The 12,819-nt window shown below is 41.1% G+C and overlaps 1 protein-coding gene across 2 annotated transcripts in view; it reads left to right on the top strand.

The window, feature by feature from the left end:
• The window catches only part of MAP3K9 (mitogen-activated protein kinase kinase kinase 9), a 48,368-nt gene that overhangs the window by 11,091 nt on the left and 24,458 nt on the right, over positions 1 to 12,819 (top strand). For both annotated transcript variants that reach the window (XM_088520435.1, XM_088520434.1), the window contains exon 3: positions 11,288 to 11,468. In XM_088520435.1, the coding sequence (XP_088376561.1) occupies positions 11,288 to 11,468 (181 nt within the window). The remainder of the gene's footprint in view (positions 1 to 11,287; positions 11,469 to 12,819) is intronic.

Below are 12,819 nucleotides of genomic sequence, written 5' to 3'. Positions count from 1 at the left end.
GAGAACTTATCAGCGTCTATCAGGATTATAATTATGTTTTTTTGATTTCGTCAGTGTGTCTCTGAAGATCAGGGAGAATAGGGCTGACACAGTAGTAAATGTTCTTGTGCCAGCCTGTAGAATAGTCATGATGGTGATAATAGCAGCATGGTGCAAGATCGTTCTCTGTTCTTTTCCAGAAAGTAGCAGTCCAGGATAGATAGCCCTCCCATAAGCTCTTTACGCGATGCCACAGACAGCCTTTCATCCTCCCTTCTAAAAGTTTTATCATCTTACGTAGGCATCTTTATAACACCAGTTGTCCAAAAACAAAACCCCCCAAATTTTTAGCTAATGTGGTTTCAAATAACCCCGGAAATCCTGTATGTGCTTTGGACAATTTGCTGCTTCAGTCCTGGGTGGTTTTCAGCACTGCCAGCCAGGCTCGTTCATTGTGCAACCTCTGGCTCTGATGCTCCACCCGACAGACTCCTGGAATTTGGTTTGGCTCTTGAGAAATGCCACCGGATTTGCGGTACGTGTAAGTGCAGACCTTCATTAAAGCCTTGCTCGGATGTGTACAGAGGTTAGGCCGGTTGGCAGGGCGGCGCCAGCGTGTGCTCATGGCTCCATGTAGGGAAATATCCCTGCCGTAAGGCTTTGCCTAACGCAGCACTTCCGGTGCTTAAGCTGGGGATTCCTGCAGCCTTTCTGGGAGACTATCAGGAAGTGGTTAACTGCTCCAAAGAGGGTGTCTGCCCGCGCAGCGGGTGCATGCGAGCGAGGCCATGTCATCCATCCGCTCCACCTCCCCGCGTTACAGGATTTCCTGTTGTTTCTCCTCTGAGCGTGTGATTATGAAAAGACAGTAGAAAGACCAGCCGTCAGTGTCCTATGACTCTGCATTGTGAAAGGATCCTGGAACTAAGGAAACTTCCGTAATTTTAATTATTAATAGAACTTGACATGTCTAGTACTACTTGCTGGAGGGCTCTTTATCTTTCCCTTGGACTTACTGATTTGATTTTTGTCTTTGAAGCTATCAGTCCCATACTATGTGGCTTTGATGTGCTTCTGGTCATCTGGGGCATATTCCTCATGTTTAAGCGGTACTTGTAGTCACTAATACTTTTCTCATGACAGACAAAACTGGTTTGGGGGCTAACAGAAATCTGAACACGTCAGAAAGGAGAAGTTAATAGATTTTTGCTAGTCTAGCTGCATGGGCTGCTGTCTTGTATGGAATCTCATGGACACCAGTGCAGGTCTGCCTTCTTTTTTTGGCTGGCTGTTTGACCTACATAGCTATATTTCTGCTGATTTTTCTTCATGTTTGTTCTAAAATGTAATTGATTTAAAAAAAAATCTGGTTTGTGCTGCTGCCTTGAAGAATCAGGTAGATTTAAAACCTACCAAGGAAAGAGTAGAGCTTGATGTTAATTTCATAGAGGGGCCTTAATTGAAACTCAGGATGTAAAAAGTAGCATGTGATTGTTTTTCTTTGGTTTCATGTGGAAGTGGCATTGTTGTTAATTTTCAGGAGGTCTCTTGAGCAAGAATTAATATAAATGCCGTTCATGTGATGCTACTCTCTGTGTTCTATCTTTTGTTTTTGCCTGATACTGTTTTTATACCTGAATTCTTACAAACCTTCAAACTGATATGATTTGGCAAAGCACTGAGTTGGGTACAGATTTAATTATTTTTTTCCCTTGGAGCATTTAACTGATTATGAAGAGTGAAAGAATCCACGCCTGGACAAGAAGGTTTTCCCTGTTCGCTACACAAACTGTAGGCAGTTTGCTAGGATTTAATCTGCCGCCAGAGCCCAACAGCTCCATTTTTCCAGGAAGCCGGCTTGAACGTTCTCCAAGAGCATTCAAAGTGTTTTGTACCAGATCGCTAAAGCGATAAGACTTTTCAGCTTGGCTAGGTGAAAGGATCGATTCTAAATATATCGTGGCTCTGGAAGCCTTTCCTTCCCCTCCCCCTGTATGCGCTAGCTCTGTGGAGAGACTCTTCCGCACAGCTTAAAATGCGAGAACTGCTGTGCTGTCACATCCATCACATCCTCCAGGTTGATAGAAGGGGACATTCAGCCAGCTTTATGGCTTTGCTGAACCCTCACATACCCAGTAATTAAAACACTTTTGCTTCCATTTTTTTTTATATCAGTGATGTTCCTGCATCACTAGTAGTAGAAGAGGGAGAAATACATGCTTGTTACCAGAGTCAATATTTGTATTCCTTGTTTTTCCTTTTAAGATGTGGTGTTTTTGAGAGAGTCTTAAATTTTTTTGCTCTGTAGGATCTTATGCAACCCTTAGCCTTCTGCACCACCAACAAATAGTAGAATGAAGGCACAGTCCCCCTGAAAAAAACAGCAGAGTATCCAGCAGCAGGTAGGAAAAGGCTGCACACACAATATAAAGTGGAAGCCCACGCTCAGTCCACGTGCAGATTTGTTAATCACTTTAAGTACTTTGAATGTGGGATCAAGAGCAGATTGCTCATTATCTGGATACTTCTGAAGCAAAGCTGTGCTGCTGGCTGCTGGAAGGTAGACCTGAAGTTGCAGTGAGATTTTGGCAAACCAGTAAAACACAAGATTTTAATTTGGAGTGATTTTTCTGATACAATTTCCTGAAACGTAGTCCTGTCCCTACGATAGTATTATGCCGCTGTGCTATTGGTAATAGGAACTACTATTTAACTACATCCTTCCCTTTTCCTTTCCTTCTGAATTCTTTGGCCATTTTTCATTCTTAAAGTAATGCTCTTCTCATTTCTTCTCAGTCTAAACAAGAAATGAATAAATGCAGCTAAGCAGTGCAACTAAGGGGAAAAATCTCATATGAGTCCACTTAAGGATCTGGGAGACTGGGGAAGAAACTTAACCAAGCCTGTACAAGTAGTTGGATGGCTACGTAATGCTTAATTCTAACATTTAGAGTCATTTCTGCAACAAGTGGAATAACAAGGATGACATATTGCTCCCATTTACAGTGCTTTGTGTCACCCTTACCCACCCGTCACTGCTGCTGTCACCTGCCCCTTGGACTGCGTAGGCAGGTGATGGTGGCTCTATAATGCACAATGCTCTTGCAGGTGGGTGGTAGCAGGGTGTCCCTGCAGGTACATCATTTTTTTCTTGGGGTTTTGTCCGTGTCTTGAAAGAACTGTTTTCCTGGGCCCGAGTATGTTTTCTTTCAACATCTTGGGTGGCAAAACATTCAACCCAGGTGAGCTCTAGCTTCACTAAAGACTAAAACAGCTACTGAAGTGCATGGGCACTTCCAGGTATCCAGCATCAGATTTTTCAGGCCTTGTCAACTCGACGTCACCAAGTTTCTGTGTTTAGGTCAGCAGAGCCTCTAGAGGAGGTGCACTGTGAGCCACGCAGGCATTACCTGTGTCACTGTCACACCTGTTAGTCTAAGTGACGTAGGGTTTACAGTATCATCATTGTTCCCCCGGGGGTTTTGGTGGCTCAGCAGTGGTGCTGGCGGGGTGTGAGTTTTGGGAGGTTGCAGCCAGGCTGCTGAGTGTACTAATGTTCTTTAATGCCTCTGACTGCTCTCATTTGGGGCCTCCACCCATGTCTTCTGCCCACGGGTTCAGGAGCTCCGTTTAAGCTCAGGTCTGGGCTCCTAGTCCTTTCCAGTGCTATAAGTGGCCCTGCCCCCCCCTTCCCTGCTGCTCTAGGCTGGCCCTTGGGCCTGCTGCACTGCTGGCCCTATCTGGGACTGCTGTGGACCTTGTTGTCACCACCTGGCTCTGGCCACCTGTTCACGTGCTCTGGGAGTGCATGATGGGTGAGGGCACTGGGGCCTTGGCTCCCACCTCAGCTTGCCTTATGGAACAGTCCTGCTGCTTCCTGAGAGCTGCCATCTCTGTGCGCGCTGAGCTGCGCCTTCAGAGCAAGAGAACAATGTTAAATTCATATATTGATGTGGGGAGAGTGAGCTTATTGCCACAACCTACTTGACTTTGGAGAGAGGTGGTGGTGTTTAAGTCATTACTTTATTGACAATGTTTGAGCATGTTTAAGCTTTTGAATAATCTTGTTTGAAGTATCTGATCAAGTTCTCTTTCAAAGCACCACAGTCCACCTGAGCATGTTAGAAACATTGTTAGTGGTAGGTGTCTCTCAAACAGTTACCAAGCGCTGATGAAGAGGAAAACTTCTAAATACAACCATAACTTCATAGAAAACATGACTTAAGGCTGTTACTTGATCACTGGTCAGTAGCCCTGCTGTTTTCCTGTCTCCCTAGCACTGCAGTAACTAAATGAAAATAACGGTAGGTATCAATAAAATCCCGTATTGTCTCAGCTGGGGAAGAGTTATATGAAGGTTAAATGTGATGCTGTCCATCAGTCTATCAGGTCAGCGATGTATCCCACAATACCACCGACAGCAGAACCAACTTCTTTTGCTTCCCTCAGTAAGGATCCTGGTCTTTCTGCCTGCTCCCTTCGCTATTTCTTCGTGTTTGCTCTCAATCCTCAGGGAGTAAATTCAGCTCCCCCCACTCCCCACTTAATGACCGTGAGCTGTTCACAGCAGGATTGAGGTTCATTAGCTAATAGATTTCTGTTCTTGAGTGCCAGGCTTAGGGAGTAGCATCTTGCGTAGGCAAATGACTTGGAGTGAACTGTAAGCTGGACAGTACAAAAGACTGTCACTGGCTTTATTTATTTATTTATTTGTAATTTCTCTCATACTTTAAAATAAAATATTCTGGCCTGGGGGAGGGAGCAGGAGGCTGGTACAGCTGTTGCCATGAAATGCCCAGGTGGGGCATTTTCCCTGTTAAATGTTGTGCTGGTGCTGTGGTGGGGGCTTCCTTTCCTTGCAGTTCTGTATTGGTCAACTTTTGCCTTTCAAGCCAATTTTTTTTTTTTTGGGGGGGGGGGCTTTCTGCTAACTAAATTAATAATGCAAGCAATAGATTAGAAGAAGCTGAAGGTGGTACAGCCAGGAAATTTTGCTGTGCTAAGCTGCGTGTGCTGCTGTGTGTAGTGGACAGGAGCCTCTCTCCCCTCCTTCTACCTTCATATATGATATTGTGGTATTTTTACTGTGGATGATAGCTCTAATGTTTCCCCAAGGTCCTTTCAGTTTTGCATGATAAAAGTCAACTTGCAGCACGGGGTAAAGGAACATCCCATCCAGCGCTACAGTATGCAAACAAACCTAATCCTTTTTCTAGATTGAGAAATCAGGAAAAAAAAAGATTTTGGGACTATATTTTGCTGCCTTTTCAGTTAGTTTTGTTTGTAGGATGAGATGAGCTATTTCCTACTAGTTCTTTGTTACTAGCAATTGGATCAGTGTGAATTAAATTTAATTTTCCCCACTCGCTGCTGCTTATGCTGCCTGGCCAACTGAAAAGTGAGAATGCAGCTTTGACCAAGCTGTCCAAGTGTGTGGCTGAAAAAGAAAATACCCGCAATGGAACAAAAAAGCAAAAAATTCCTCACACTGCTACTACCTTCCAGAGAGCTTGTGTTTGTGGGAGGGCAGAGAATAATGTAACTTGTCTTTTCGGCTCTGCTTGTGCTATATGAGAAGGATAGAGGAGCAAGTCAGTAGCTGTTAGTACTGTTCAAGGGGAAAATAAAGAGTTTCTTAATTTCCCACATGGGAAATCTACCTGTTTGAACTATTTTTTTCAGCACATGCCAGAGGCAGCAGTACAGTGCTAGATGAATAACAGCGGATGTCTTACTGAGGTTTAACTAAGTGGCAAACTTAGAACCCAAGTCAAGTTTCCTCATGTTGATGCTATTGATCAGATTGAAAGATTCCCTGGAGAAGGTGGTGGTTATCCATTGATGTGGGGCAGAGGAGTGTGTATGGAGAGAAGGTGGATGGCTCTGAAACTATGAAGAAGGTGAAAGGAAGCAATACAAATTGGCACACTGCGGCAAAAACCCAGACAAATTAGTGTTTTATGACTAATCTGACAGAACAAAAAATGTTGCAAGCGATGCTGATTTTGACTGTTATCATCCATAAGGATGGACAAAGAGGGAAGGGGAAGAGATCTGCCTTTGGAACACCTGAAGGTATGCTACATATGCATCTGTTTCATTTATGCTAGATGGGATTTTATCTTTATAGAAATACATGCTAGTGAAAACTAAGGTGTAACTCCAACTTTGGAGTTGTCCTGATTAGACCAACTTCAGTCTTACCTCCTCTGGTCTCGTAATAAATAATCCCACCTTGTCTAGGGCCCCCATGGAGCAGGCTTCTCTGTAATGACTTGTGACAGCAAGGCAGAACTGGAAGATCCAATAATAGCATTTCTGTGAATGTTGAAGATTATCTTAGAAATCTTGTTGACGAGTATCTTAGAAATCTTACATTGCTTTTTGTGCTGCTTTAAATACCAAGGCAGCTTATATTTTTTGACCACAACTTAATGATAGAATCTCTTGTGGAATGGGATGGAGCGGTAGGAAGAGCTAACTAGCCAGTGTCAGAAGCTGTTGTCAGAAATATTTCTGTGAATCCATTTTCTGTGCAAATCTTTGATTTAAATAAAAGTGATGAATCACCCGTGATTATGGGGCAGAGTGTGTGTGGGGGGGAATCGTTTTTTTTTTTTTAATGTCAATAATACACAATTTTATCTTATAAAACTGTGGTCATCCCTCTGCGGGTCTGTTATTCTCACTGGCATCCATGCACTTCTCAAGACTTGCTTACTTTCAGTAAGGTTGACGTTTCAGCCTGTCAGGAAGCCTACTAACCATGAATGCACATATGGAACGATACTTAAACTGGAGAAGGTAAACTGGTGTCACTTGACCTCAAGAAGTGGACTTCCTTCACTTGCAAATAACTCTTGACTATAACTCTTGGCTAGAAAAGCAGCTATCTTGTATTACAAATGAGGATAAATCAAGGGGATCGAGGGCACACCATCGATGTATTTTCTCCTCCTTACTAAGAAAGCATCTTTACTTTGCACTAGCCCTGCGTGAATTAACTTCCCATCACATTTTGTGCAGATTTCTGAGGCTGGAATGACAAACTCTGGTGGAACCAGGAGAGTCTCTGTGGTATTTCTGTATCAGCATGTAGTATTGCCTGCTAACAGAAGGGTAGTAGACCTGGTGAAAGCTCTGATTAATGGCTGCCCTTCAGAACAGCAGAGTGTGCTAAAGGTACAGGTTTTATCGATCCTCACAAGCTTTGTCAATGTGCTTCAGCTCTGGCTTCTTAACTCTTCCTTCAATTGTCCAAGTTACTAACTCGGTATATTAAACACCTGTACTTTTCCCTCTGGAAGTGGTACCCTTCAGTATCACTGTAGTTCCAAAGGGGTAAATGCTGGGATGTGTTGGCCAGGAACGATTTTTCTGATAGTGTGGAACTTGGTTGCCAAATTCCCTCATGCTAACCAAGGCAAATTAAAGGAGGCAGTTGAGGGAGGCTGGATAATGGTTGGGATGGCCTCACAGGCCAAGTAAATGTCCTGAATGCTGCAGTTAGTGCTGTGAGCTTGATGGTGGTTGCCCAGTGGAGTGTCTTAGTGACAAGCACAGGGCATCCGAAGCCTTCAGAGAGTAGATTATCAATTGTGGCCTGTAGCTCCGAACTGCTCTGAACAGTGAGAGGACTGGAAATATAAGCTGCAAAATGCTTTTCTTTTTTTCTTTATTGCAGCAAACTGTTTTTTCCTCAGCAGAAATCAAAAGCAGCATCCAGCTGGTACCCTGTGCTGAGAAGTACCAGAGTAGTGACAAATTTTCCTGTAACTGGCAATAGTCAGTTATTTGACTTGCTGTCAAGGGTGACAGGATAACCAAGAACTGTTTCAGACTTGGTCTATAAAGGCACAGAATAAAACAGCACTTACAAAAGGCACAGAAGTCATCTTTAGAGGGGAAGTTCATCAGCTGAGCTTTATAATGTTGTTTTGCTGTAGCAATTGGATCATTAAAGCTGTCTGAATGTGCTTGTAGTACCCAGATAGCTTCACCAGTCCTTCTTCCTGCCTCCAACTGGTTTCCCCTAACCTAATGTTACCTAAGATCAACTGCAGAGAGGCAGGAAGAAGATGGCTTGGTGTTGTTACAAGCAGTAGCACGTAACATCCCTTCGTCTACGGCCTGACTGGCTCTGGGTGTGCATGCTCATAGGAAGAGGCTTCTTTGTATGGCTCGTGCTGGAAGAAGGAAGTGGTGACTGAGCGAGGAGCTGACGCGCGTTCTGCGTGTTCCCGCTGATTCAGCGCTCGTCCTTCTCCAGCTGCTTCAAAACCAGGCCCAGGCTTTCTGCTGCCAAACCGTTTATCTCCTCAAGGATGGGAATGGGGAGGATTTTAAATTAATTTTTCCACCTTTTTTAACCTCTTTGTCTCATGCAGGTCTGTTAAATCAGCAGACCAGAATGTCAAGGATTAACCCTTGGTGAATTAGTTGGATTTTTTGGTATAGATACCTTGTGTCTGATTTTTTTTATTAGACTATTTTTTTTCTTTTAATATCTTTGTTTATCATCTGTTCGCTGTTAGTTCTGTCCTGAGTGATCAGACCCATTAGAAGATGGAAAGCTGTGTTAACTCTTAACTATTGTTGCCGTAGGAAGTATGTTGCTGAGTTGTGATATATATATTACGTGAGACTCCACAGAGTACAGAAAACATAGCTCCTGCAGGAGAGAATTTACAGTCAAAACAGTAACCACAGTGGGTGATAGTTGGTTAATAGATAACGCTCACAAGAAGATAAGACTATATTGGTCAGTATGACAGGTAAAGTGCATTTTACAGCATCTTAACAACCTGGATTGGGTGTTTTAGGCACTATCATAAAAGATTTTAAAGGGGAAGATGAAAGGTTGAAACTTCAGCTATTTTAGGGATTCTTTATTTAAATGGGAATGAACACAGGGAGAGTGAAGAGGCTGTTGACTGGAAAATCTGACAGGTTCCTAGTCAAAATGTCAGTCTTCTACTACTAAGTGAGATGAGGAGAATTGAAATAGATGCTGGGAAGAGATATGATTCTGAAAGTAATTCAGGAATCAATGACTTGCAATAAATTCTGTTCTATTGTTTTTCTGTGTTGTCTTTTGTCATGGTAATTTATCTCACAGCCCACAGTTAAGGGAAAAAAAGTAGTAGTAAAGTTCATGGATATAAAAGATCTGTGCAGGTAGTAATTATTTTGTTAGATCTTAACACAAATAAAGGTAATGAGGTTTAAATAATCCCTTGCCAGGAGAGTATAGCTATGAGATGCTATAGTCTCCTGCTCCCCGTCCTGCTATGAGATGATTCAGACAGGATGTGATTTGCCTTGTAAAAACAAATTTGCTTGTCACTTGTTGCTCTTGAGAGGAACAAAAGAAAATCAAAGCACCCTTGCTCTTTTGTTTTGAAGTTTTACTTTACCTTCTTTACTTCACTGTATCCCTCTGTATTTCTATATTACTGTGTTTAAATTTAACATTAAATTATACTTTTTCTGACGTTTCTGTAGGTAAAGTGGGTAGATGCTAGAACAAATATATCCTAGAAGCTTTTCACATCCTTGTAACCAGTAAGTTACTACTTTTTTTTTTGGTTAATAATTCTTCAGTTGTTAGAAGAAAAAAGGAAAAACTAAGTTAGGAGGGATAAAGATAGCTTGCTTACGTACCTTCACCTCCTGTTGTGGTTCTCTTCTATACTGAAGTGTGAGTCTAGAGGCATATATACTTTTTCCTAAGAAAGGAATTCCACATTGCTTTCATTTTATTGTTGTCAGAAAGCGTCAGAGAGAAGAGTCACTTGAGCATCTCTCAATGCTTGCAAACTTTGGTTTTCAGGAAAATCTTTTTGAAATAGTGATGGCGTTTTCTATGGAGCAGGAACTTGGGCCTTAATTTCCTCCTTCGTCGTAATGAAACATTCAGTAATATTAGAAAGAATTTTTGCAAAAAATAAGCAAGAACACAGACTTTAAGTGTAGTTTACTCAGAACTTGTTGGCCCACAAAAACCAAGCAATACCTTATGGTTTATGAAGGCTTGTGGATGGGGTTGCTGTCATATGAATTTTCAGAGAAAAGTCAGTTTAAGCTTTATATAATGAATAGAATGTGTAAGCAGTAAGACTTGTATTTCATATTATGTAAAAAGCTTCAAATTGTTCATGGTTTTTATTTCATAGGACATCATGTTTTGATTATTGAAGAGGAGATTTGTGTTAGCAAATTCGCATAGGAAATTTTTATTGAGTGTAAGAATTCTTTTGGAAAACATCCATGTTAATCTCAGCTGTCTCCTCTTAATCTTTTCGTGGTCTATCTGCTGAAAATCATTCTGAAATTAATTCATATATATACTATAGTTATTGCAGGATTTTTTTTTGCATTCTATAGATACCTTTTTTTGTACATAATTATTTTTTCACTAGAGTATGTAAAAACATTAAAAACAGTAGCTGCATAGCACTAATGTTTAAGTAGCTTGATACCATTTGATGTTCAAGTCAATGATGCAATTTTTTTTTCACTGCAATACTTTACAAAGTGTCTGAATTTTTTTTCACAGGCTTATAGCTACTGCAGTTCTACGAGTTTAGTAGCCTATTGTATGCTGTGACTTCATCTTACATTGCTCTACAGCTTTTGTGGTTATTTTACATCAAGATAAGAGGGTTAATAAGGTGCTGCTGAAGCAGAATGGCTACTTCTGCTTTACATTTATTTCACTGTGGTGTGACTTCCTGGGTGAGGGGCAGTGTGTGCTTTATACCAAAGGGTTCTTGAGTTCCGTCTCCAGCTGTTTTAAATTATTGCATAGACTTTTTTTTTTTTTTTGCCACTGCTACACAGTAGAAACTTTGGCAGCTGAACTAAAAACATAAAATAAATGGTTTTAATGATGGGAGGAAGAGTCAATAGCATTTCCAAAGTCTTGGATTGGGTGTGCTATTGCTGATCATCAATCAATTTTTAAAAAGTCAGGACTTAAAATCTGTTTGTAGATTTTCTACTCTTAATACATTTAAGTGAGGTACATCCAGCCTATGAGCGTATCAGGGTTTCAAAAAAGTCCACTAAGCAGTTGAAGACAAAGATGCTGTAACTGGCTGAGGGAGGATTAAGAAATGTCTCCCTGTGTCTGGTTTTCTAGAAGCTACAGTGGTTCACTTTAGAGTGGTGTGTTTGAATAACCAAAAATCAGGAGGAATCTTGAATTTTAGAAAATTGTTCCTCTTACTAGGAGGATGTGTTTTGCCTAAATTCCAGCCTGACTCTACATACCTGTTATTCTCCCCCCTCCTTCCCTTTTCTGCAGTACTGATACTCGAAAAGGTGGAAAATGGAGATCTGAGCAACAAGATACTGAAGATCACGGATTTCGGCTTGGCCAGGGAATGGCATAAAACTACCAAAATGAGTGCAGCTGGGACATATGCCTGGATGGCTCCTGAGGTCATCCGCTCCTCCATGTTCTCCAAAGGCAGCGACGTGTGGAGGTACTGGTTTGGCATTAAGTTGTTGCATATCGAAGGGTAACTACATGTGCCAGGGAAGCTTTCTTACCATTTTATGCTTAAAAATGAGTAATGATGAACCAAATATGAAAATTCTTGACTTAAGGAAGTTTTATTTGCTGGCTTTACATCTGCCAGATTCTCAGTCTACTTGGAGACTAACTGTAAACCTTCTCTTTGTGGAAAGTGGTGGGTTAGCTCATGTATGCCTCAATCTTTATTGTTCCATAAACTTATACTAAGATTATCCTAGGATTCATAATACTTGTTCTGCTATATTATCTAAAACAAATGTTTTGTACATTTGGGACCATTTGGTGCTGGCTAATGTAATCAAAGGCTAGACTGAGAAAAACTTACTGTTCCTATTTATTGTTTTTCCAAGATCAGTAGGGTCATTTTATTTTCTGGTGTCTGTTTCATAATCTGTACCTGATTGTGTTTTTCACTATTGTACCAAATGTGTGAATTATTTCCACCCTTTCAGTCTTTGGTATAAAATAGGAAATCTCTTCTGTAGCTGAATCGAGGGGTAATCTGTTAAGTAATTATTCACATGCGTGTATTGTCATTTCCATTCAGGTGCTAGGATTTCTGAGAATAGAAGCTGTTTTGGTGGGATGTAAAGATTTGCTCATAGGTTTACGGAAACTAACTCTTAAGTGAGTTAGTAAATCCCAAATTCAGTAGGTAACTCATTCTCTGAGAGCTATCTAGATGATATATGTAAAATTAGCACTGAACATTTGGAACAGACAAATACACAGAATTTCAGTTTTCTTGTGGGGAGAGGTATTGAAATATCAGGGTAACTGGGTCTTTAGAACACAGGGATCCTCTGGTTGGTTAGTAGTGTTTCCACACAGGGCGTGCGAACTGTGAACTCGATCAAGATAAAGAAATATCCCAGCTGGAAGAATTACTTGGCTGTTACGGCAGAGATCTGGTTTGAGGGCTCTTGTTTTCCTTATTTGGTTTTGATGAATAGATAATATATTACTTGATGTTAAGTCTGTGATCCTGGATTTTGCAGATGGTGGTAGTCATCATGGATAAAATGCGAACACTCTTATATTAACTAGAGGTTTAATTTATTTATCGTTACTATGAGAAAGGAAATGTGTAAGGGATATGCTGCCTTTTTTTTTTTTTTTTTTTTTTTTTTTTTGTGAGTGGTATCTGGCACAAGAGAGAACCTCAGTAATACATATCTTGACAGTGCTGGTTTGAACACAGCATGCCAAACTTGAACCTCGATTTCCTTTTCTCTGAAACAGTCCTAGGAATGACTGTGGCAGGAAATGGTTTGTAACTATAACCCAGGCATGCCAAA

The sequence above is a fragment of the Tinamus guttatus genome, unplaced genomic scaffold (assembly GCF_059628265.1).
Source record: "Tinamus guttatus ecotype Peru unplaced genomic scaffold, ASM5962826v1 Tinamus_guttatus_pri_ptg000089l, whole genome shotgun sequence".
Lineage (NCBI taxonomy): Eukaryota > Metazoa > Chordata > Aves > Tinamiformes > Tinamidae > Tinamus > Tinamus guttatus.
Note: the sequence above shows the minus strand (reverse complement) of the source record. Positions and strands in the feature narration are given on the sequence as shown.